The following is a 23,866-nucleotide window of genomic DNA, read 5'->3' as shown; positions in this document are numbered from 1 at the left end:
TCTTTGCTTAATCCCATCATCCTTGTGCTACACAAAACATGAAAATGTAACTACTGATACACCACAACCACCTCAGTATGAAAATGCAGAAAGCACAGGACACCGTTTCATACACACCAAGTACATGAAATGCATCAGCCATGGTAATTCTGTCCTCTGTTGGGAATATACCCTGAATCACAAGAACCCAGTACTCCACTGAAGGTGTCAATTACAAATGTAATTTTATTCATTTCTTCACTCAAACTGAATTTTGTCATTCCAAATCTTTACTGAAAGAGAGAGTAGTTAAATGCTTAGAAAAACCAGGAACTGCTCTAGTAGGCAGCTAAAGAAATGTATGTATCAATACAGATATGGAATGTAAATTTCAACTCAGAGATCACAACATACAAAGAAGATTTTTATGCAATACAGACTTACAAAACAGTAACAGTTCTTTTCACAAATATTTTCACAGAGTTCTGCACAGCAATCTTGTAGAAAAGTAGATTTGTGCAACACCAAAATAGCTTATTGTTCCTTAGTATAAATTATTTGTCATTTCCTAAAAGAAAGAGGTAATTTAATATGACTGGGCAGGATCTGACTGGATTTGGTGGTAGCAAAATACGAAAGACATTGTTGCTATAGGCAGAAAAGGCATATGGCATGTGCTATAGTATTGCAGGGGCATGTTCTGATGAAAAAGAAAGAAAAAGTGGCCTGCAAATCTTGTGCTTCTGCTGCTGGATGGGGTCTGTGCACCAGCAAGCACCTGCTGCCTCCCTGCTTCCACAGTCAACCAGCAGAAATGTGCTTTGGAACTTGCCCCTTCTAAAATCACCTGCCTCTGTGGGCTTCTGATCTGAAGCCTTCAAAATTAGCCTTTCTTATTTGGAGGAACAATCCACCTTTTGGTGTGCTTTGAAGGAGATGCCAGGTAGAAACTAAAAAGGATTCACACTTGATGTAACACAAACTCCATTCCCGATTTCTCTCGTAACTGCACGAAACATACAACTAAAAAAGAACTAATTGTCTAGGCCTAGAAACATGCTTGAAGAGTAACATTGATGGAAATGATTTGCAAAGTTTAAAATTACATTAACCATAATTTATATATTACCCCTTGATTCCCAGAAACTTCGGTGCTGATGTAGTACAATCATTTGGAAAAGTACGAGACAAAGTGTGGTGCGGATAGCACAGATTAAAATTCCCCCAATACCATAATTAATTTCCATTATGTTAAAATCATATATTCCTCAAGGTTATAGATAAAGCTTCAGATGGAAAATCTGTTTCTTCATAATATAGCTAGAATGTGAGTTTTAACCATCTTTACTTTAGGTTTTGTTTACAGACAGGGATCAAAATAGACTTCTCATTGTCACTAAAAATATAGATTTTTTAACTACAGAACCCAGCAGCTGGTTTTCTGCTTCTTTGCCCTTCCCCCAAAAAAGTCAAGCGAGGTCTACAAAAATAGCAATTAACTTTAAAAAATAGGTTGCTTCTTCCAGCAAATTTAAGTTACATTCAGATGTAATAGAACTATTTATAAGGAGCCATGGGGTGGCTCGACCAAGGGAGGCAGTGCTGTGTGCAGCTCCCTCCTGGCCACAGCTGCTCCTGTCAGTGCTCATCCCAGCCTCTGGGAAGGTCAGTACCTGGTTTGGTACTCGTGGTGCCAGCGATTGAAATCATTGTAGAAAACCACGATGCTCCCGGACGCCATTCCAGTCATTATACACCTGAGGGAAGCAGATTTACCAATCAGAAAACATGCAAAACAATGTGCAGCACTTTGTGTGGGCAGCCTGAAGCCAGAGCTGAGAGTTGGACAACAGAACTGTTCACCAGCATCCCTGTCCTGCAAGGCCCACTTGGGATTCCCCCAGGACTATTTCTTGGCTGGTTTTTGGGGGGTATTGGAGCAGGATGAAGCCCTGGTGTCGCAGCAAAGTGAAGGAAGGCCAGGAGAAGTGTTCATTTCAGTTTCAACTCCCACAGCACATCTACATGAAGGAATTGGGTGTGGGCACTGGCCTTCAGTTGGAAATACTAAAACTGAAGGCTTTGACTGTTTTGGAAGCTCCTGAAAGCAATCCCTGGGCTTTCCCACTGAGACACTCATTCTGAATTCCTTACACTTGGCCAGCTACTAGAGAGCATTTAGATATGTTTGAAAAGCCATGACCCTGACACAGCACACAATCAAGAGTTTCTATATTATCTTCTCTACGGTCTCATTAAATTATTACAAAAATCAGAACTATAAAGATGTATTAAATCCTGGCATTTTGGGGAAAAAAAAGCCTGAGAATTAAAAAATTCAGAGAAAAAAGCTGCAATATTGTCTTCAAAACAAATACTGAGATCATCAAAACATTGCATTTTGATAGAATCACAGAATATCATGTCAAGAGCACCATTCTGATTGTTTTTCTACTGGGTTAAAATATCTTTTTCCACACTCTCAAACACATAACATTCATGCATACCAAATAAATAACTCTGATTAATTACCTGCAGTTAATCAGTAATTACGCAGTAAAATACCCGAGTATCTCTCTTCCTTGTCTCCAAAACCAAAGGTTCTTAACTTGAGCACATGGATAGATTTCTGTATGTTCATATTAAATTTCAGTTCATTAACACGTCATTAATTGCAGTTCAAAGATTGTCTAAATGCAAAATTTCCGAGATCTAAGATTCAACAGCTGTAACTCCAGGTTTTGAAATATATTTAACAGCAAGGGCTTTTTTTTAATGGAAAACTGCTTCATCAAAAATGCCAATAATCTCTCGTGATGCTTATCAAGAAGCTGTTCAGTGTTTCATTGAAGTCCACAGGTTTTACTGGTTTGGATTTTTTAAACTTCATTTTGTGTAAGTTTTAGAAACATAGATAAAAATTTTAAAACATTCAGTATGGACTTCAGCAAGTGGAAGGCTAAGAGCCTCAGCAACATGCTTTACTGCACAAATCTCTATGGGATTTAGGAGACAAATCTGCTTGAAAAGTACACAGGAACACCACTTAGTATACACACCACAGCAAATAAAATCCTAGCCTGAAAGGTAAAGGTGTACAGATGAAATGGGAAACATCCATCCTATAAACAAACCATGTTTTTGTGATAAAAGCACTGAAGCATTTTCAAGCACAGTTGCATTGGAAAGGGTGATATGAAACTGCAGTAAAGATTTTAACTGGTCACCTTCAGTAGGAGAAGTCTTCAAAAAGGGTCATGCTGTATGTGGATAAAATAACTTTCCTAGAACTGAGAATGACTCTTTGCTTTAGCAAATATATAGATGTATGGAGGGAATCTTGTTGTGCAACTATTCCAACTGTTCTATTTTTAACATGAAGGTCTGGAATTAGGAATGTGATTTGTCTTGGAAGTGAAAGAAGAGAGATGAAAGTACACATGTCACCTTCCACCTCCCTGTGACCCACACTATACATTGCTGCAGACCAATAACTCAGCCTATCTTGAAAGACTGCCAAAGCAAGATTTCTTGGATCTCTCTTCATTCCCTAAAGAGCTGAAATCCTGAAAAAGATTATCTGCCCTAAATATGACATGTTAAAAAAAAAAAAATTATGCAAGCAGAATTCTCAAGATAATCACCAGTATCTGTGATCCACAATCAGAAATCACAATCAGAAGAACAACAAAAATGCAATTTAATTGTAAATATATATTCCCCAAAACTCTCATCCAGACCAGACTTTGCTCTCACCTTTGGTCATAGGACAGGGCCATGGATCGGATTCCAGCATCACAGCCTGGGTAAGCAAAGAGCTGCTTGAGGTCCCACACCTGCCAGACCATGACAACTCCGTTGTCTCCACCTGTGAGCAGATACTGTCCATCCCGACTCAGCTGAATGGCCTAGGGGCAAATCACAGGGAGATTTGTCAGATAAATGTGCGCTGCTCTTAATTCCCCACTTTTCCTTTCAGTAAAACGTTTCATATTGACAGCTGAATGCCCAGGGAGACTTTGATATCAACACAAGCTTTTGGGAAGCAACATTATTGTTGTGTTATTTTACCCAGCAAGGGAATTAATGCTGTTATGCACAAATCTCCAATACATTAGATCTCACTAGTTAAGTCTCACCTGACCTGTGATTTATTCCATGTTCCAAAGATCCAATATGAGGTCAGCTAAAGAAATTTACTCTTCTAATTAGCTAGATTTACAAGATGCACAGTACTGGCGTTAAAATACAGCACCTGACATTCCCCCAAGGGTCTTTAATACTAGCCTAGCAGAAGCTGAATGTTGACAGGAACTGAACTGTCATACAAATCACTAAAATTAATTTAGACCAGCACTTTTAGATTCCTGCACTGGATTAATAAAATAATGATCCACCCCTCTTAACAGAGACTATTTCCTTTCACCATCCATCCTGAAACTGCCTGTGAAAAATTCACTGGCATATACCCTTTTGTATGCATGATGGGGACTGATGGCAAATCTGTACTTGAAATCTTTATTTGGGAACCAGGTCATGAAGAAAGATGGGATATCATTGGTTTTCAGAGTCAAGACTTTCAAACAAGAATCTCCAATCTATTGTGGTATTTCTTGTGTGCTATTGGAAAAAAATCAAGATACATACTAAATATCCGGAAGAGTAATTTTCCTTCTTTACCTGATGACTATACCAGATGATACTATCAGATACTAAATGGACAGGATACACTAGAAATCTTTCTTAAAAGAGGGATTTCCCCAGTTTAAAGCCAAAATGGGGTGGGCTTAAGAGAACTGAACTTGAAATTTTAGTAGAGTAAGTGCTAATTTATGGGGGGAGAGAGACCATAATCTACCTAGCCCAGTGGTGTACTCCCAACAGTGGCAGCAGGAGATGCTGCCAGCCCGGTCAGCACACAGCCCCTTCCCCCTGTGCACCACAGCACCCAAAATCACTGGATTATAGAAAGATCAGAAAGTTCACCTGTTCCTTTTAGTATCTATTTATGGAAATGCTGCCCATGAATTTTCTTAATCTGTTTTTCAGCCTGCTGATGATGCCTTCTGAGGGGGGCAAGAATTGGCAGAAGTTTAGCACAGGTTTATTACCTGTTTTGAGGTGATCCTAATCAGTTCCAGCAAGTACCCCATAGGTCTCATATTGTGGGGTTTCCTAAGTAAGAGTTCTCCATTCATCTCAGCCATCGCCTTCATCACTCTGTAAACCTTCAGCATTCCCCACCTCAAAAAGCATTGAATGAAGCTAATTCCCAACACCAACCCTTCGGAGACTCCATGACTGACTGTTCTCACAGCAATAATATCTTTTCCATGCGGGTCTCAGTAATTACTACTACAGAAACCCGGAGGCGGATAAAAACTTCTGAAAAGAGGATCCTGGCCTGCTGCTTTACAGAAAAGAAATGTAAGCAGTAGAGAATACCAGGCCCTGATTTTACAGCCTCATCCTCCAAATGTCCAGGAAAATGGAAAGGTTTGCAGTGTTTTCCAAAGAAACAAAACCAAAAAGTTCAATGGATTCTGTCATGTGGAATGACATCAGCATGAGCCACCAGCAAGATCAAGACCTTTGAAACTGCATTTTCGACCGTGATTAATAATTCCAGTAAGCCCAAACCTTTTCCTATGCTCTCTTTCTGTTTCCAGGTGCCTCTTCTCTGCTCTCTTTCTGACTTTTGCTCCCCAGCTTGACTTCTGTTTTTCCTTCTCTGCTCTGTACTTTTAGATTTCTCCATGATACTCAGCACAGGAGCAGCCCGTCCTTGGTTCTTTTCTTGATTCTGCTCCTCTTTCTCCTCTGCCTCCTCATCAGTTCTTCCCTTTCCTTGTCCTGGGTCACACCATCACATTTCTTGCCATGGCTCTTTTGTGCACCTCTTGTGAGGGATGATTGGTTGCAGGGAAAAACTGCATCCACGGCCTACAGATGTTCAGTACAGAATGTGGATGCTAAGCATTATCTACAAATGTATTTAACTTAACGTTTGTGAATCAGCTAAATTTGGGCAGCCTTTCAACAAAATACACACCCTTCACGTCAGGATTAACTTGTGATAAATTTCAGCTGGCCCAACTTCTCAATAGAATGATGTAAGCATGGAGAATGTTCAGGGCAGTGGCTCTTAAATTCCAAACACACACGGTTCTACAGACAGACTCATTCTCTTTGACTAAAACATTGTCACTGGAAGGCAAGGAAATTGCCTCAGGATGATAGTCTACAAGCAAAATTCCAGCTCAAAGATTTAAATTTAGGAAACAGTAGAAAGAACTGAAGACGGGATTTTGCAAACATCTCTCTCTGCTGAAGTCTGCAATTACTTCGGCACTTGCAGTCTCTGCTTATACAGGTTTGCAAATATGCAAAACGTTTTACATACCTCAGGCAAAGGAAGTTGGGGGCTTTTCTTAACATAGAGAATTTATAGTGCCCGCACCACAAAAAAAAAATCAGAGAAACTAAAACACAAAGACATTACGTTCATGCAACACTGAAGTGTTTATACAGACTGCTGACAAGCCTAGAAACCAAAATATACAGTGTGTGCAAGATACTGCTTTGTGAGCAGCAGTAACTGAAGTCAGACATATTGCACATCTGTATTTTTTGTATTGCTGCACTCTATTACTGTGATGCCAAATACATCCTGTAAGAATTATACGATGTGCGACACTTAGATTAAGATAGAGCTTCTATATTATGTTATAAATTTTGAGTGTTTACTGCAACAACTCCCAAGGAGTCAGAATGGATCACAATGCTGGAATTTTATTTCATACAATAACTTTAAAAGGAGTGTAATTGAAACACAAACATATACTGTAAACAAAATGTAACACTGAGCAAAAAAAAGATTATAAACCTATTTCAGTCATGTTTTGAATTATGACAAGACATACATGTAAATTTAGATACAATAAAGCAGAACATACGGAGTTTTTCCAACCATATCTAAGTATGGAAAACAGAATACTACCCAAGGTTAGAATTGAGTATTGTGAGTTGAAGCTTCTCCGTCTCCCCCCCAAAAATAAATGTTCCAACCATTAATTGCTTCTGTGATTGTTACTATCAGAAACATGCTAAGAACCTTGAAAGCACAGACACAAGGAGCTTGAAAACTCTAATTTAGAGGCTGTCTTAGAAGAGTAGAGCAAGACAGGGGCCGAAAACAAACTGATAAGGCTGAAAATTATCTAGAACTAGCATGCACTGAGTGGATGATCACGAGATCTAACTAACCACACAAGTATTAAAGAGATTATTCATTAGAAGCAAAAATCAATATGGGGTGGTTTTCTTCTCTATAGCAATAGTAGCCTCCTAAGGGTATTTCCAAATTGCAATGAAGACCGTGACAAATAATTATTTGCTACACTTATAAAATTCAGCTGATGAAAATCCATTAACCTTATGGTCATGGTTCACTTGAATTTTATACTTGAGGCTTTTACTGAAGAAATGCCATATTAAAAGGCAAATTAAAGCCATTAATCTTTAACTCTTCCACTACCTGCAACATGCAGTAGGTTTTGTGATCTTTTGATTAAATAAAGTACAGGCTTTGAACCCTTACTAATACCTGTGCAATTTTACTGTCATTGGCTTGTCATGAAGACAAGATGTTGATTTATTTAATTTTTATTGTTTATAAATAAATTTCTCAGCCACTTGCCTATATATATATTAAGGGATGAGGGAATGAATGAAGGGATGAAGGAATGAATGGAAGAAAAAGGTGACCCTATCAACATTTCAGTATCATGATATGCCCTTCAAGATTTAACAAACGAAAGGATGCTTTTACTCCCAAGTACTCCAGCTGGTAAGAGGATGACATGAATCAATTTTACTGTTCTGCTTTTCCCCAGCGTAGTTTATCTGCAATTCTGCTAGGTATGAAACTGAAACAACCCTGCAACTAATCTTTCTTACAACATGAGCTTCAATCTCTCAAATAATCCCCGAAGTGCACAATTTCAGCAATGTTCTAAAAGCCGCATTTCTGACTTGGAAAGTCTCACAACTTTGCACAAATCCCTTTTAACGTTTCAGGTTTTTGAAAGGCAGTGCTTTGTAAAAAGGCAGAGCTGACACTGTGACAGCCCTGGCTTACAGCAGCAGGAGTCTTGTGGGTACTTCCACATTTCAAAACAGACTCAGGAAAGGAAAATAAATTGGTTCCTCTGGGTGAAACAGCATACAGTCTTTGTTTAGGGTAAAATAACTTTACTGCTCAGAACAAGCACACTATTTAAAGTTATTCATTAAGATATCTAAACACTACATGGTAGATGTGCTGCAATATGCCTAAGCTCCACTGAGCAATACAGTATTTAAAACAAAAACAGGTGGAAGGCATTGATTGGACCCTGAATTTCCCCAGAGCATCTGAATTTTTTCTGGCTGTTTTCTAGCACAAGAATACGAGAAAGAAAATCAGAATGTTGATCCAAACATCATTATCGAAAACTGCTGGTTTTGCCAATAACGTCCTGAAATACCGGCCCATAATGACACAGGAAAACCAAGACTGTTACACTACAGATTCCACACTTATGACCTTTTTCCTTCCCTTTTCTATCCTCCCCAAGCAAAAGCCAACAAGGAGAGTTTGTCAGCACAGCCCATGGGTAGGTGCTATTCATTTTAAATGCCCCACTTTAATCATGCAGTTGCCACTCTCCTTCAGAGATGATGTAGTGCAGAAGCACTGGCAGAGACGCTGTAGGTTGTTTAAGTGTAAAGCTCAGCTGGGACCACTGGGAGAGAAAGAAAACAAAACAAAACAAAATAAACCCCAAACCCCTCCACAAACGTAATTCTGGCCCACAGAGAGCAGAACTTCCTTTGCCTCCAGCAACATTCCTAAAGCTGTGGGTACTGACTGAAACACTACAGAAATTGTTTTAGCCGGCAAGGGATTTCTAGATATTTTACAGATTTGCTGGCCTAGCTGACAACATAATCACAACTGAAAGTGACAGATTATCAACATTATTAATGTAAAAAGAGAAAACACTGTGATATCGTTTTGCTTTATGGAAAGAACTCTGGGATGAAGGGTAGGCTGAAAATCTCAGAAGTATTTGTACAAGGACAGGCAAAGGTACAATTTCAGGAAATTGATGCAAAAATCTACATTAATCTGGAAAAATGTCAGGGGACAGAAATATACACATTCCTACTTCACTTCCCCAGCCTCAAACCTGCACTTGTGGCTGCCACAGAACACAGAGATCAAATGCCCCCTAACCCCTGCAGACTGCACTCTCACTATGGAAAAGAGAGACCTACACAGAGAGTTATTTCTGCATATGCCACCACCCGCACAGCTGACATTTTGAATGGATGACATAAGGATACTAGAGTAGCAGAGCACAGTACATAAGAGTTTTGAAAGGTTTTAAGTGGAATATCCTGAACTGTACCAGAAACTTCAGTGCTAATGAAGCAGTCACTGTTCCATACAAATTAAAAAGTGGAAATAACGAAGATCAAAATTCTTTCAAATACATTAACACATTCTTCCATCTTTAGTATGGAAAGAAGTGCTCACAACTTTGCACAAGAGCTGAAAGAATGCCAGTAATTCTGTAAAACGAACATGACGGCAGAGAGGGATTTTCTTCCTGACACATGTAATCCAAATAAAGGAAAAACTTCTGAGAGCTTTCAACTCAGGAGAACATTGGAAATCCCAGCAGCTGAGTTCCTGGGGTCTTCCATCAGATTATTAAAGTCAGCTTGGAGGTGTGGCACTGCAATACAGCTGGCAGCTTCTGTTCTGTTTCATAGATACTATTACACAGGAACTGTCAAGAGACCTTCATTTTGTATTATAAAATAATTTTCATAAAGCCATAAGCTTAAAATGCCTCCTGCATAGTTTTGGACTTGCTCCACATCTCTTGCAGCTGAAGATGTGGAACTTTCCTGCCTGCTTAGCAAATGCCAAAGGCCTAAAGGAGTTGAAGTACAGACATATCCCTGTAAAATTCATGGAGCTCAGCACAACACATGCTATCTGAACCGAGATGCAGGAATGCAGTCAGAGATGCCAAAAGAAAGGGAAAGCTTACAAAGCAGCATGTCCACTGACCTCCTACCTTCAGACTCAAAAGTACAGATGCAGCTCAGCCTCTCCTGGTCAGCAATTGGTAATATTTGTATTCTCCGCCTCAAGGAAATGTCTACACAGCATTCCTTTATGAGAAGAGTTATTTTACAGTTAAAACTGTAAAAGACCCCTCCTGATGTTATTAAGAGTACATGGTGCCCTTAAATTTTTTCAGAATGCTGCTATGCTAATGGTCTAATATCACACAGTTATGGTCTGGCTATAGAAAGAGTCTCCACACAGCTCCAACATTCACAGGTTTTCCCCATGGAACTGATAGCACACATTTGAGGACACTCACCCTTATCTTGTCATCTGTTTCCATAGTGGCTTGCAGTCTCCCATTCACACTGAACACACAGAAGAGGCCGTTTTCATAATATATGACACAGTGGCCTTCTCTGGAAGCTTGAATAAGTTTTGGTCTCAGGCAGCTTTCGGGACCTTGTAATCTTTCAGGACCTTCTAATGTCCTCAGTAGATCTCCATTCATAGAATGTATGAGACATGGTCCTTCTAGTGAGACAGAACAGGATCTCAGGTTATTGATTTACATGCTCAATTAAAGACATATACCAAATAATAAGTCATGACTTCTACTTAAATAATCACTATTATAATACATTATAGTGGTTTTTACTATGTTTAGGTGGATTGCCTATGACTTTAGGGGAGCCAGAGAGTCAGATGAACATCTTATCCCTTAAAAGCTTTGCATTAAGGTATTTTAGAGCACCTATCATAACCAGTTAAAGACCTAACAGATTGCCTTTTGTGGATTTTCTTTAAAGCTGGAAGTAGTTACTTTTGAGAGTTAATTTTTAGGAGTTAATTTTGAGATCAGTTAATTTTGAGTAATTAAACATAATGAACCTTAAAAAGAGATTTTCCCAACACAGACAGAGCTAAGAGTAATGAATATACACATGTAGGTATTCTAAAAGTGTATGTTCTCATATTAAGATTTTAAGCCATACATGACCCAGTAAGTATTTGCTTTTTTAACATATTTTGACAAATATCTGCTTTGTACATAAGCCACATGAGTTCACATGCATAAAACAGAAATGCACAGAGGTACAGATCATGAGTACACCCAACTCTGAAGAAGTGTCTCTGAGTGGCTTCTTTAGAAACACTATGGCAGAAAGATACTAATTCCAAGAAATTTACGGTTTAAAAATAATTGTGGACAATTAAGCAAATAAGAAACGTATAAGGAATATCCATAGAATCAACATCATTCTTTATAATTTGCCTGCCAAAAGGAGGTCTTTGAGAACACAAACGGGGCATATTAGAGGTTTTGCAGCCAAGCTCAAAGAGCTTGAACTGAACTACCAGTAGTTTATACATACCCTTCATTAAACTAACAATCCAGCACATTCTCCTACAACTAATTTTTGCTTCCCTTTTTTGAGAAGTTATGGATAACAGCCACTCTTCACCATCCTGGCCCTCAAAGGTTGTATCCAACTATACTATATGCAATTACACAGATAAACAAACAGAAATAGCAATCAGGAGGGAAACTGATGTGGTTGCCTCTTCTTATGAATGTCTGAACAATCCTCAGTTTTAACGTGTTTAAAAAGAGGTTTCAAATTCCATACCAACTAAAAAAAAGGTTAGAAATAAAACCACCATTAAGTTCATAAATTCTGCCACCTGAGACTATATTCCTTTTGGCATTAGGAGTATAGCTTCATGAAGAGAAAGAAATGACAAGCGCTACCTTACCTTTTGAACCACTTATTACCAGGCCAAGCTCAGCACAAATGGCAGCACAGGTGATCTCATAGTCATGCCCTGTCAGAACAGCTCGAGGAGTTGCAAAATCACCTTCAATGAAAAAACAATAAAAGCAATCTTTGGTTACTGTCTATTCCCAAAAATCACTGCTTTCCATCACTGAAGCACCTTCTGTTTCCTTGCTCTTTGAGTTCATGTTGCTTACAAATCACTTCAACGCTCCTGTTTGCATAGTATACTGCACTACCTGTGCAGTACAGCAGCAGCACTCTGCCTGCACATTTACTAACACACAGTAACAGGAAAGTCAGGTGTGCATTAAAGCCAACCAGTTGGTTTCCCCTCCCTCTGTCTCTCCCTCTATTTATATTTTGTGGAGGGAGAGATTTAAGACAATTACTACCCTTTCCTGTAACAGCCACTAGTAAATGCAAGTATCACTACAGTAAGTACCAAGAGAAGACACCAACAGTGCCCAAAGATGAAGGAAAACATTCAGTGACTGATTTTATTTTAACCTAATAACAGTGATGAAACCTCAGCCTGAGGTCCAGTTCTTTGGAAGATGTAGAGCTTGGACCACAGTCAGTATGAATTTCTGAAGAATTTGCAAAAAAATCCCACTCAAACCCAACATTAATGCTCCTATTAAACATTTCCCTGCAACAGGAACTAGTTTTTTGGGGGGGTTTTGAGAGTCTCTTTATAATCAAATATATATGGATACAATAAAAAAAGAAAAATTGTACAACTGGCACATTTAAAGGAAAAAACATTATTCTCCAGGTCAAGGCAGAGAAAGGGTAAGCAAATGCTATAAAGCTCTTTAAATCTTTTTATACCTTTACTAACAGGTTATTCACTGCCCTCTTCAAGAGTGCTGGCATTTCACAAAAATCACAAAGTTATTTTTGTATTACCATATAATTAGCTCATTCATAGCATTCCACAAAGGATTTAAACTCTAAGGGATGTTTCTTGGGCAATGCTGTCATGTAGCTTTCAAAAGGTTTAGATGAGTTTTTAAGCAGCAGGGAATAATTTCACTTCACAATAAACGATGATATGTGAGATACCAACAAGGCAGTAACGCAATGATAAAATCAACCTTTTTCCACTTGAAAAAGAGGAGATGGTTTTGCAAAGACACAGAGTAATAATGGGACCTATTGACTCCATCAGTCACTAAGTTAGCATCAATCAAATTACATTTGAGGTTGTAACTTTTTAAAAGATAAACCCAGCATTATGTCATTAATCTGTCCATGTAGAGCAGTGCCAGCAATACTGGTACTGAGTGTTATTACAAAACATGGAGCTATATTTATAGTTTCTCAGACCCTACGTATGTATACTGAGAGACTTCTCTGGAAAAGAGGTGTAAGATCTGGGCTTGCATAAATATATTTACTCAGACCATTTATACCACTTCCCAAAACATCTGTGCAGCTGCCACATTCCAATGGCTTTTAGGTAAGGTCATAATCTATGACAAGGTCTCAAGTCAAGAATTTTGACCTTTCAAAATTTGATTTATTCTGCAGTTACTATTATAATTTATAATTTATATTAATACAAAAATTTGAAAAGTAAATAAATCGATTTCTTCTTAGATATAGACATGATATATGTGTGTGCATACATGTACACACCCAGGCATGTATGTTGCCAGCATTTTAAATGTGAACATGCATTGGAGCAACTTGCTGAATTTGTCTTAATCTCTTAAGAAATAGCCATTAAAAGCTGTGACTTTTGTTTCATATATTGTTTGAAAACACACTCTCAAGCCCAGGAAGTACGGCAGCTGGTTCGGGAGCAAAGGAAAAACTCCCAACAAATTAGAAGCATAAGGGTGGATTTAATAACCTCTAGGTACTTTTCAGGTGGCTGATCCTGTGAATTTTGCTCACAAACCTTTCAGAGCAAAGTTGCTCTATTGAACTTTGCTCCCCTAAACATGGGCCAGGCACCTCAGAAGATTCATAAATGACCATTATGTAGCCAAGCCACAAACCTGCAGTTTTGGGGGAAAATGTAACAGCAACCATAACAGTCATATACTATCCAGTAACAATTTAATGTTGCCAACCCAATTCTTTCTCCCTGTCATTCCCAAGCCCTAAAAGGAGGCAGCTTTGTGCATGTAAGGTCTTGTTAGTTTGTTTGCTTTTAAATGAGCTGCCTGTATTAACAAAATTTTAGAATTCTGGTTTTATTGCTTTCTTCTGCTTTCAGAAATTGCATTAACACATACTTGCATAGATCAGCAAGGAATTTATCTAATTATACACCTCACATTAACGAAACTTTTGAAATCAGAGTTTTAAATATACAACATTGCAGGAGGTAATGAATGAAAGATATTGGAGTTAGAAGCACTTATGAGAAGCAATGCCTGAATGAATTATTAGGAGGTGCAGATAAAATCATGAGAGTAAACTTATTGCTTACATCATCTACATTAGTATAGGCTTTAAGTGTATAAGGCTGTCAGCAACTACATCCATTAAATGTAGGAGATAATATTCTTAAATCAAGAAGTAGAAACTGAGAATATGTATTTATCACAGTTCACAGAAAATAAAATTACCCTAAGTAACACTCAGTCTTTTCAGAATTTGGACTTGAGTTCAAACATAACAGAGTATAAATCGACAGGTGGAAGGATAAGTGTTTCATAGATTGTATTAATTGTTTCCTAAATTATTTTGAAATAAACACTTAAACAAAAAAAACAACAACAACAACAACACAACCCAAACAAAAAAAGAAGAAATCTGAGTAGTATCTTTAATGAACTTAGGATTTGAATAGATACTGTAAAAGAGGAGTCCTGTGAAAAGTCAGGCTGACTCCTTTGATAAGAATGTCAAGTATTTCGGGGTTTCCAAGCCTCTGATTTCCAAAATAATGGGGTCAACTTAAAAGCTGGTCATAGAGCAGAACAGATTTCTTTAAAAGCTTTTAAACTGTTATTGCTTCAAAAGATTGTCATGGTTTTCAATAATGCAAAGAGAAAATTTTATTTTGTTGCTGGTTTAAGGGGCACCACTTCAAACTTTTCTAAATTGTTTTAGGAGAACAGACTTTCAGACCCTTTTGAAAAGCTGGGGAAGTGACTTCAAAGGGAAGAGAGTCTTTGTCTGCTAAGCAGGTTTACGACCACTGATGCAAACCCTAAGTAAGGGCTGAAAAGAATACTCAGAGAATCTTTATGGAGATCCTTAAGGAAGATGAACAAGTCAAATGAAATTAAAGATAGTTCAAATCCTAGCACTAATAACCAGGACACAATAGTTTTACAGATGTCCTTTTCTCAGCATAGGATATAGTGATATCCTCAGACTATCCCATCACTGGATTGCTGCTTGGAGCTGAATGCTGTAGGATTCTTAAGGCCACATTCACATTGCTACAAATGCCATCAATGATTTATTTTAGTCACAGGAGGCACACATAAAGTTATTTTCTTTCCAGTAATGGACAGAATACTTTACCTTTGCAGCAACCATTCAAATTATTTCAAAAGAACTCACCTACATTCCAATAAATAATTGCTGCAAAGCTGTTTTCCCAGAGAAAATAACATAAAATATCACTCTTACTTAAGTGACTTAAGTACATTTTAAATCATAAAATTCGAGCTTCAGAAGATAAAAGAAGAGCACATGATGATATGTCAGCCTGTGGTGATATATCAGTGAAAAAATGTTAGGCTTTTGGAAACTACGTTTAAAAAGGAACAGTGGGATTACGGCAAAGTCAAAACTTTCTTCCAGTTTAATGACATCCAGAAGAAGAAATGCCTTGCTGGAGGGAACACGATATTGGTTTGTATTGCTGGGTCTCTCTGCTATTTTTTTCAGCTTTGGTGATGTTACAATACAAAGCAGGATCATGACATTTTAAATCCATCAGCAAATTCCCGAAATGGCCGCTTTCTTTAGTTTCAGCACAAAGCTGTAAAAGCTGAGCCAAACACAAGAACTCATTTGAAGAAAAATATCTTCCTAGAAAGGAATCAAACTAGAGATTACCTAAAAAACTTACCTCACAATTAAATACGAGATATTCTTCCTACTATTTATGGGTGAGATGATATTATGCAACACATTAAAATATAGAATATTTGACTGTGCTCCTTTTTATGTTTTATACTGAGCAGACAGTTAATTATTGTAAGTCACGGAGACCTAAACAGCAATTTCTAAATTATTCTATTATTACAGAGGCTGTGGGGCACTTTTTAGTGACAAATTAATTATGTGATTTTTATGTCAATATAAAATCCAAATTAAATGAAGCATCAGTTAATTTATCTTTTTACCTATTTCTTGCAAAAGTAAGTGACTGAGTGCTTTCTCAGAATGATACATCAACAAAACCAAACTATACACATAAGACAGGCCTTCTAAAATTAATTTTTAAAATTTCCCAATTTGGAAGTTGCTTTTATGATTAAAAATTGAGGAAAACAATAAAAGGTTTGACATAGATGTGAGAAGTACAGATGTATGTACAGAATACAGGACATCTGGACAAAAATGCTCTCAGCAAAATGTAAGTAAATCAAGAAAACTAATTTGCTGCTAAGCTCCTATGTTGATTATATAGCAGGTTTCAGAGTTTAATTGCATCAAAGTGATAACTGTCAAAAGTCTGCACATTAACATTATTTACAGATCACATAATTGGCCAAATTATAAGAATCCCATTTCACTGGCACAAAAAGTTATCTGATGGATGAGAGATCTTACTCAAGTGATACCACACAATTATTGAAGTATTCCTAGAGCTTCAGTCTGAAATATCTTTTCTTTGTAAATAAGCATTTTTATGTAACAATATAATACTTTCATATTATATAGGAACTTTATTGTTGTCTGGTTCTTCACATGACACTCCATCAGCATTTCCTCTTAATTCCTTCAAACTACTTCCCATCTGTTCAGACTTATTTTACCACAAAAAGTACAACCTTATGCCAGGATGCAAGTTTTGGTTTTGTAAAGAAACACTTCAACCCTGTATTTTCTGAAAAAGGAACAACATCTTTGAACAATGTATCATTCTATCCTGAAGCAAAATCTAAACACGCAAAGCCCAGGAGATGCTACAGTTTGTTCAGTAAGGAAAAAATACATTAGATTTATCTTGTAGGATTCATTTCAGTAAATATAACACAGGAGGGCTTACTGTACTTCCCTCAGCATCACTGTGCAACAAGTGACCAACATTTATTCAGTACTAATGAGAGATTTTTCATATATGCTGTGTCACAAAAACTACATTTCCAAAGCAAACACAATAAAGAAAAAGATTTAACAGGCTTTCATAAGCTGGGTATTACAATTCAGACTTTAAAAGTCAACAATCCCCAGTCTCTTAATTCCTACACCATGTGCAACACAAAACTTTCTGGAACAAGTTCTCTCTTAGTAGGGGTTCATCTGCTGCAAGTCCTGGAAGTCATTCAGCAGGACTCCTCCCACTGAACCCAGGCCTTTTTGAAGCCCCTGAAAAGTATCTGCAGGTGAATATTCAGGGTCAGTGTACACTAATATTTTAATATTTGCACCATCCCGACTTCATAAACTGCTACTTAAATGCCAGCTTTGAAGTTTTAGAACACTGTCATTTTTGTCTGATAATGTTCTAAAACTGGTTTATGAAGGGGCTTTTTTTGTTTATACTAAAAAAATAATCTATTGTCTTCATATTTGTCTCTTTTGGTTTATAGTTACCATTACCTAGTTCAAGAAGAAAAGACAACAAACCTAAACACAAAAGGAAAAAAAAAACAATCAAGCAATTACTTCAGTCAGAAATAGCAGCTACTGAGGAACTGTTGTAAGATAAACTAAGATAACTACATTTAGTTGAAACCTATACAGTAGTTCATAACTTGGGCAAAATATAATCTGGGATGAGAGGTTTCCTATAATAATTCCACTCAGTTCGGCAGTTTTTTTATGATCTTTTTATTTCCCCCTATTAAAATACATCAAAATAATTTATTTTAAAGTCTGTGCTTTAGCTATTCGATTACTTTTGTAAAGGTAATTTCAAACCAATACTACCACCACTAGTCTATGGTTCTAGAGAGATGCTTACCACCTTTACTCACCAATGTAATTGGGAGCGCTGATGGCATACATCAAGTTCAGAGAATACATAAATTACCTGTCTTTTTACAAGTAACTCTTTAAACCAGATACTTTCTCAATGAGGCAGGCCATAACTCCAGTATCTCCATGTTCCTAGTGCTAGTACTAGAATTTCGATCCAGAAACACTTACCAAATAATTTCTTACTCAAGTCAGGATTATTGTATTGATCAAGTAATTTTTGTAACATTTACGCCGGTGGTCTTATTCTAGACTATTTATTTAAATGATTTTATCTTCTGCAATATTCTGTTCTGTCCTACATGCTAACAGACTTTGAACAGAATGGTGATTTTTTCTCAGCAACCAACCAAGGTAAATAAATGTGATGTATTATCAGTACATCATCCCACAACTCTGCATATGGTGCACATTAAGGTTGTATTCATTTACCATCTGAATATAATTCCTTTTACCACATCAACTAATAGTTACAAGTCCTAAATATAGCTGTTTTTCCTGGAACTCAAAGGTCTGTGTTGCATCATGAAGTACCAAATATCTTTATCCTGTTGGAGAATACCATGCATTGAATTTTGGTAACACCTGTAGCTGGATACTGCCAAAAAAGCAGCATCCAAACTCCTTCTCTGTTTCCAGTCTCAAAATACATACAGCCTTGATTGCCTCAAAACTTGCTCTACAATGCTTCTTTGAATTGCTTACTGATTGACAAATCCTGAAACACAATCTCTTATTCAGCTGAAAACAAGGATAGTACAGATGGTGCACTTAACACTGTAGGACATACTTTTAGCCAAAACAAATACTTACGGCACACAAATTTACATGCTCATCACTACCAAGCCACTATGACTATTTAGCTGCTTTCCAAACTATCTGTGAATGCTATTGCAAGTTCTTTACAGTGAAGGCCTTGTCCTCACAGGTATCATCTATGACACAATTTTTGGCATTCTATAAACACAAAATTATCTGGCTTGTGCAGCATCATTGCAGATTTCCAGATATACCAGAATTCACCCACCTGTTACTCCTCATCTTTTTTCCAGTTTAAATATGTGGAAGGTAGAATGATCATTTGTATGTGATTTACAGAGTACTTGGAGGCCTCCATACAATGAGGCCTCAAACCCTTTGAGGTATCAATGTGTTACAGCTGAAAGAAGAAAGGACAGTGACCTTTTGTGGCTGCAGAACTTAAGGCTCTGCTCTAGATTCACACAGATTGCCCCAGTCCTTGTTACCTGCGAAGCTACAGGGAACTGTGGGACCACTTACAGCATCAGTAACTGCTCTGTCCACTAAGCTTTCATGAGGCTTTCAAGGCTAACATCAAATAATGCAATAAATGTTAGGTAAAAGAACATTTAGTGTTCCTTCAAACATGTTATGGATACTTTTCCAAGCCTTGTGGATCTTCTCTGTGACAAACTTTTTACTGAATTGCACTTGCAACACAAATAGAAAAATGTAATATTGCACTTGTTAAAGTCCTTTAAAGTAAGAAGAAAAAAAGTACTCCATTTCTTTTTACAGACCCACTTAACAAAACACTTCTGACCTATTTCTGTTTCAGTTCATAAGCTGAACTTGAATTCACATTGTATTTTCTCATTACAATTCCAATAAAATGATAAAAAATATACTACAAATGAATTTTTAAATTTCTTTTCCCCCACAAACGTGAATAGATATTTTTAATATTTTACTAGATAGTGCTTAGGATCCAGTTCCGAGATCAGCTTCAACTGGGTGCCAGCAGATGGCGCTGAAGGACTCTGGCTTTCCATACAACATTGTGCTGTCCTGCCATTTTTGAGAAACAAAGAATATTTGTTACATCTGCAGTAAAACAATGTTAAAATAATACTGAATTATTTACTGGCTGGTTTTTTTTTTAAGAAGGGCTCACACAATAATGTATAAAATGCGTGCAGGGGTAAAAAAATAAAAGTGCTACTAAGCACCTAAAGGAGCATGTGCAGACTGTCCTAAAACTCAGTGCTGGAGCAACACTCTTTTTCTTACCAGGCTGACTTCAGGGAACTATTGCCTTTATAGCTGCAGCAATTTCAAACATATTTCAATATTTTGAGGCTCTGCAAATTTTTTAGCTACTCTGGTAGACAGAAAGGAACAATAACAGGAGAATTTCCATTACTAACCTGATCAGTGATTTATGGACATTTTGATACTCCTGCTACCTGCCACGGTAAATGCAAAAGGGAACATTAACAGGTAAGCTTTTTACAACTACTTCCCAACTCATTTTTTTAAGAGAAGCTGCTGTTAAGCAAATTGCTTTTAATTTTAAAAAATAATAATTAGAATCCTAAATGAATATTTATGCTATAAGCATTCTTTGGAAATGTGGACCCTCATCTTCTCTATTACCATTGCTTTTGAAACAAATTTTGAAAATAAAGCCCTGATCATGCAGACCTGGGAACCAAGATGTAGGTTAATTCAAGATGAGGATGAGGGAAGAAGGCAAAGAGAGGTTTTTTTGGCAACAGAGTTAACAGCAGACACATGACCTGCTTGAAATCAGTGTGACTGCTCACTGTGTGCAGAGAGAAGCATCTATGCAAATCCTCACGGAATTCAACTTTACAGGTTTAGTGTGTCTGACTACAAAGAAATTATTACTCATGCCATTATTCTTCAATCAACCAAGACAAAGATGCTCATCAGATATAATTTCACAGTTTTAATTGCTTGCATTATCCACTTTAATAATTATGAAGCTCTCACAAAAAGTTTAGATTTTCCAACTGAAAAACACCTGTAGCAGTTGATGAAATACAGACATTTTAACTTTTACTATGATTACCAATGCAATTAAAACTAATGATTTCTCTAGTCTCAAGATCATAGCTTTAATGTTAATATAATTTATAATAATTTTATAATGTATATATGCCATACATATTATACATATATATTTAATAATAATAATGTTAATTTATAAAAATCTTGCAGGTATTCGAATATTTATTTAGGAATTCTAGCTAAGTAAAAATCAAAGAAAAATGCAGTTTCTTTTAAAAGTAGCTTGGATAGTGGCAAGACTGTTCTTCAGAAAGACAAAAAATGTGATTAAATTTTGAATCGTTTGGGAGATTTCATATTTTATAAATTGAAAAGATTGTGCATTTTAAAAATTTGCATCTGAGGGAGATATTCTACACATTTTCAATAGCAAAACTGTTCAGTGAATCCTCCCAAGTAAATCTTAGTTAAATACAGTAATTGTATTTTTAGGTATGAAATCAGGTGCTTACATTCACACAAGTCCTGCTACACAGCTACACTACTAAACCCATTTATCTCCCACACTTCAGAATAGCTGAATATAGTACCCTCTAAAAAATATAAAGCTATGCAATGAAAGCACCCCCATAGTCCTCATGATGCAAATGTGATACATACAGAGAGTAACATTTTCTAGTTTTATGGGCTAACATAAAACAGGTAATATAATTTGTTTTATTCACATATGTGTGGAAGATCAATGCAATAACTCAGAAGAGAGCCCATTAGTATTAGCAGTAGTGATACTGTTATACACAGACTGTATATTTCATAGCACTGAATATTTTTATCAGTCAAGCCTTAATTTCCTTAAGTAAATCAAATTTCTAATTAAAAATATTTTGGTTTTTTTCAAAAGATGAAAACCAAAACATAATTGTGGACACATATGTAGATATTTGAAAGCAACAGAACCATCTCTTCATATGCCATGAATAAAAAGCAAGAATAGCAGAAAAACACTATCTTCCACTGGACTACAAAAATGCCTACTATTTTTCTAAGCACAAATCATTTTAGAAGAATAAACAATATTAAGACAATTAAATTCACCACTGTAAACCTCCCCTTCAAGAAAGTACATCCAAACAAAATAGCTACAGTGAAAAACCAAAAACCTTGAAGACGTAAATCTACATTCACTAATACGATTGGCCTCTACCTGGTCCATGTAGGTGAGGGATTATTAAGGAAGATTGGAGAAGATAGGATATTCCAACTACAGAGTCATTTGTTGGTAAAGGAATACCACAAGTATGTGTGTAGAAAGCAATTTGGAGACAATTTTTAATGTATAACAGCTAGAGATGACCTTCTAGATATGATTATAAGCAACATAGCAAAACAAATTAAAAAACCACAGTGCTGAAAGGAATTTACATGACAGTGGCAAAGATATGAGAATGTTCAATATGCTTTATAAGGGAGAGATCAAGGACAAGATAATTCCTGAAGTATTTTGAGAAAACAGGTTTCAATAGATACAGAATATCCTTCTGTAAGATCTCATGGGCCATAAAGTCTACAGAAAACAAAGGAAAAGGTAATAAGGATACTAGTGAAAGCTGCTCCAGTACAGCACAGGGATGAGACCAACAAGATCCCAGCTGGCACAACTCAGAGTTCTCCAGTGACTCTAACACAGGAAAGTCAGGGAGAAAGATGAAAATAAATGAGTTATTTCTGAAACAGTGTAAGCAACAAGGTATGAGCAGAGACAAACCCAGGAGAGCCACAGATAGATGAGATGTAACTAACAAGGACAAACACAAAAATATGACAAGTTCTCTCAAGAAGCTGCTCTGTTATTAAGAGCTAGCAATACCAGTAGATGATGCCTCACAAAGTACTTCAGGAAAAGATCAATTGCAGTCAGACATTAAACCCAAGTAAAAGCAGCAATGAAAACTGTTGTCTCAACTAGAGAATACCTGAATGAGGTAAATGTTTGGCACTCAGTTGGCCTGATAATAGCAATACTGTGACAATGAAACTATGTAATCCCAGAGCTATAACTATTGCTCTGTGGATATTGGGTGGGGTTCTACAAGGTTAAAAAAGTCTTGTGTTGTTTAAGAAGAAGGAAAAAGAAAAATTAGAGAATAGTCTGCTTAATCCCAACAAACAGAAAAAATACTGGCAGAACATTTATATCTTTATATATACACATACAATTTCCTACAAGAAAACAAGGAGATGAGTGACAGCTGATTTGGATTTTTTCTGAACAAATCATGTCAACTATTTTTTCTTGCTATGGCAAAGTAACAGGACATGTTCAGGGAGACATCACATATCCTTACTTTAGTAAGAACTCTAGCACTGTTCCACATGAGCAATTTCTTAAGGAAAATAGGGAACCACACATTCAGAAGATACTATTATACACTGGAAAGCTATATTCAGAAAGCTATTCATTCTCAAAATGGTAACTGTATTGATGAGCATTCCTGAATCCATACTAGCTAACACTTGCTTTAATGACCAATTTAATAGAATAAGACTGCAAAGTATATTTGCAGATATGAGTTGCTGCAAGGCTGCTGGAGGACAGGATGAGAATTCAAAGTAAGTTTGACACATTGGAGAAACAGTCTAAAAAAAGAATACACTTCAGAAAGTTTCAAGACAAGATTCCACAGCTACACTACACAGAGAAGGAGACACAAATGAGTAGATTCTTCAGGAAACACTGACATTCATATTGGCTCATACCCTTAAAAGAATTGACAGTGTCACAGTGTTTTGAAAGAAACAGATATTCCCTGGGGATGTGAAAAGTACTGGTCTGTAAAACATGTTGTTTTCTACTTATTACTGGAAAGGCTTCAGCTGCATTCCTGGGTCTACTTTGAGGAAAACAGTCAACTGGAGAGGAACAAACAAAAAAAAATCAGAGGTCTGGAAAAACATGACTTACGGCAAAAAACAAAGAATTGAGTTATTAAAGTTGGAGGCAAAGAATTGGAGGTCATGGCAATCCAAATAACTGGAAGTGGTTGCAAGAAGGAAATAATCTGTTCTCTACACAAAGTAAAAATAG

General features: G+C 36.8%; 1 protein-coding gene across 4 annotated transcripts in view; it reads right to left on the bottom strand.

Annotated features, from left to right (window-relative positions):
• Nucleotides 1-199: 199 nt before the first annotated feature.
• LRBA (LPS responsive beige-like anchor protein) overlaps nucleotides 200-23,866 on the bottom strand; it is a 374,344-nt gene continuing 350,677 nt past the window's right edge. For all 4 annotated transcript variants that reach the window (XM_039551359.1, XM_039551361.1, XM_039551360.1 and 1 more), the window contains 4 exons: nucleotides 11,864-11,965; nucleotides 10,425-10,639; nucleotides 3,736-3,887; nucleotides 200-1,736 (listed from right to left, as the gene is read on the bottom strand). In XM_039551359.1, the coding sequence (XP_039407293.1) occupies nucleotides 1,646-1,736; nucleotides 3,736-3,887; nucleotides 10,425-10,639; nucleotides 11,864-11,965 (560 nt within the window). In that variant the 3' untranslated portion in view covers nucleotides 200-1,645. The remainder of the gene's footprint in view (nucleotides 1,737-3,735; nucleotides 3,888-10,424; nucleotides 10,640-11,863; nucleotides 11,966-23,866) is intronic.

The sequence above is a fragment of the Corvus cornix genome, chromosome 4 (assembly GCF_000738735.6).
Source record: "Corvus cornix cornix isolate S_Up_H32 chromosome 4, ASM73873v5, whole genome shotgun sequence".
In the NCBI taxonomy this organism is placed as follows: Eukaryota; Metazoa; Chordata; class Aves; order Passeriformes; family Corvidae; genus Corvus; species Corvus cornix.
This window is presented reverse-complemented; position numbering and strand designations above follow the sequence as displayed.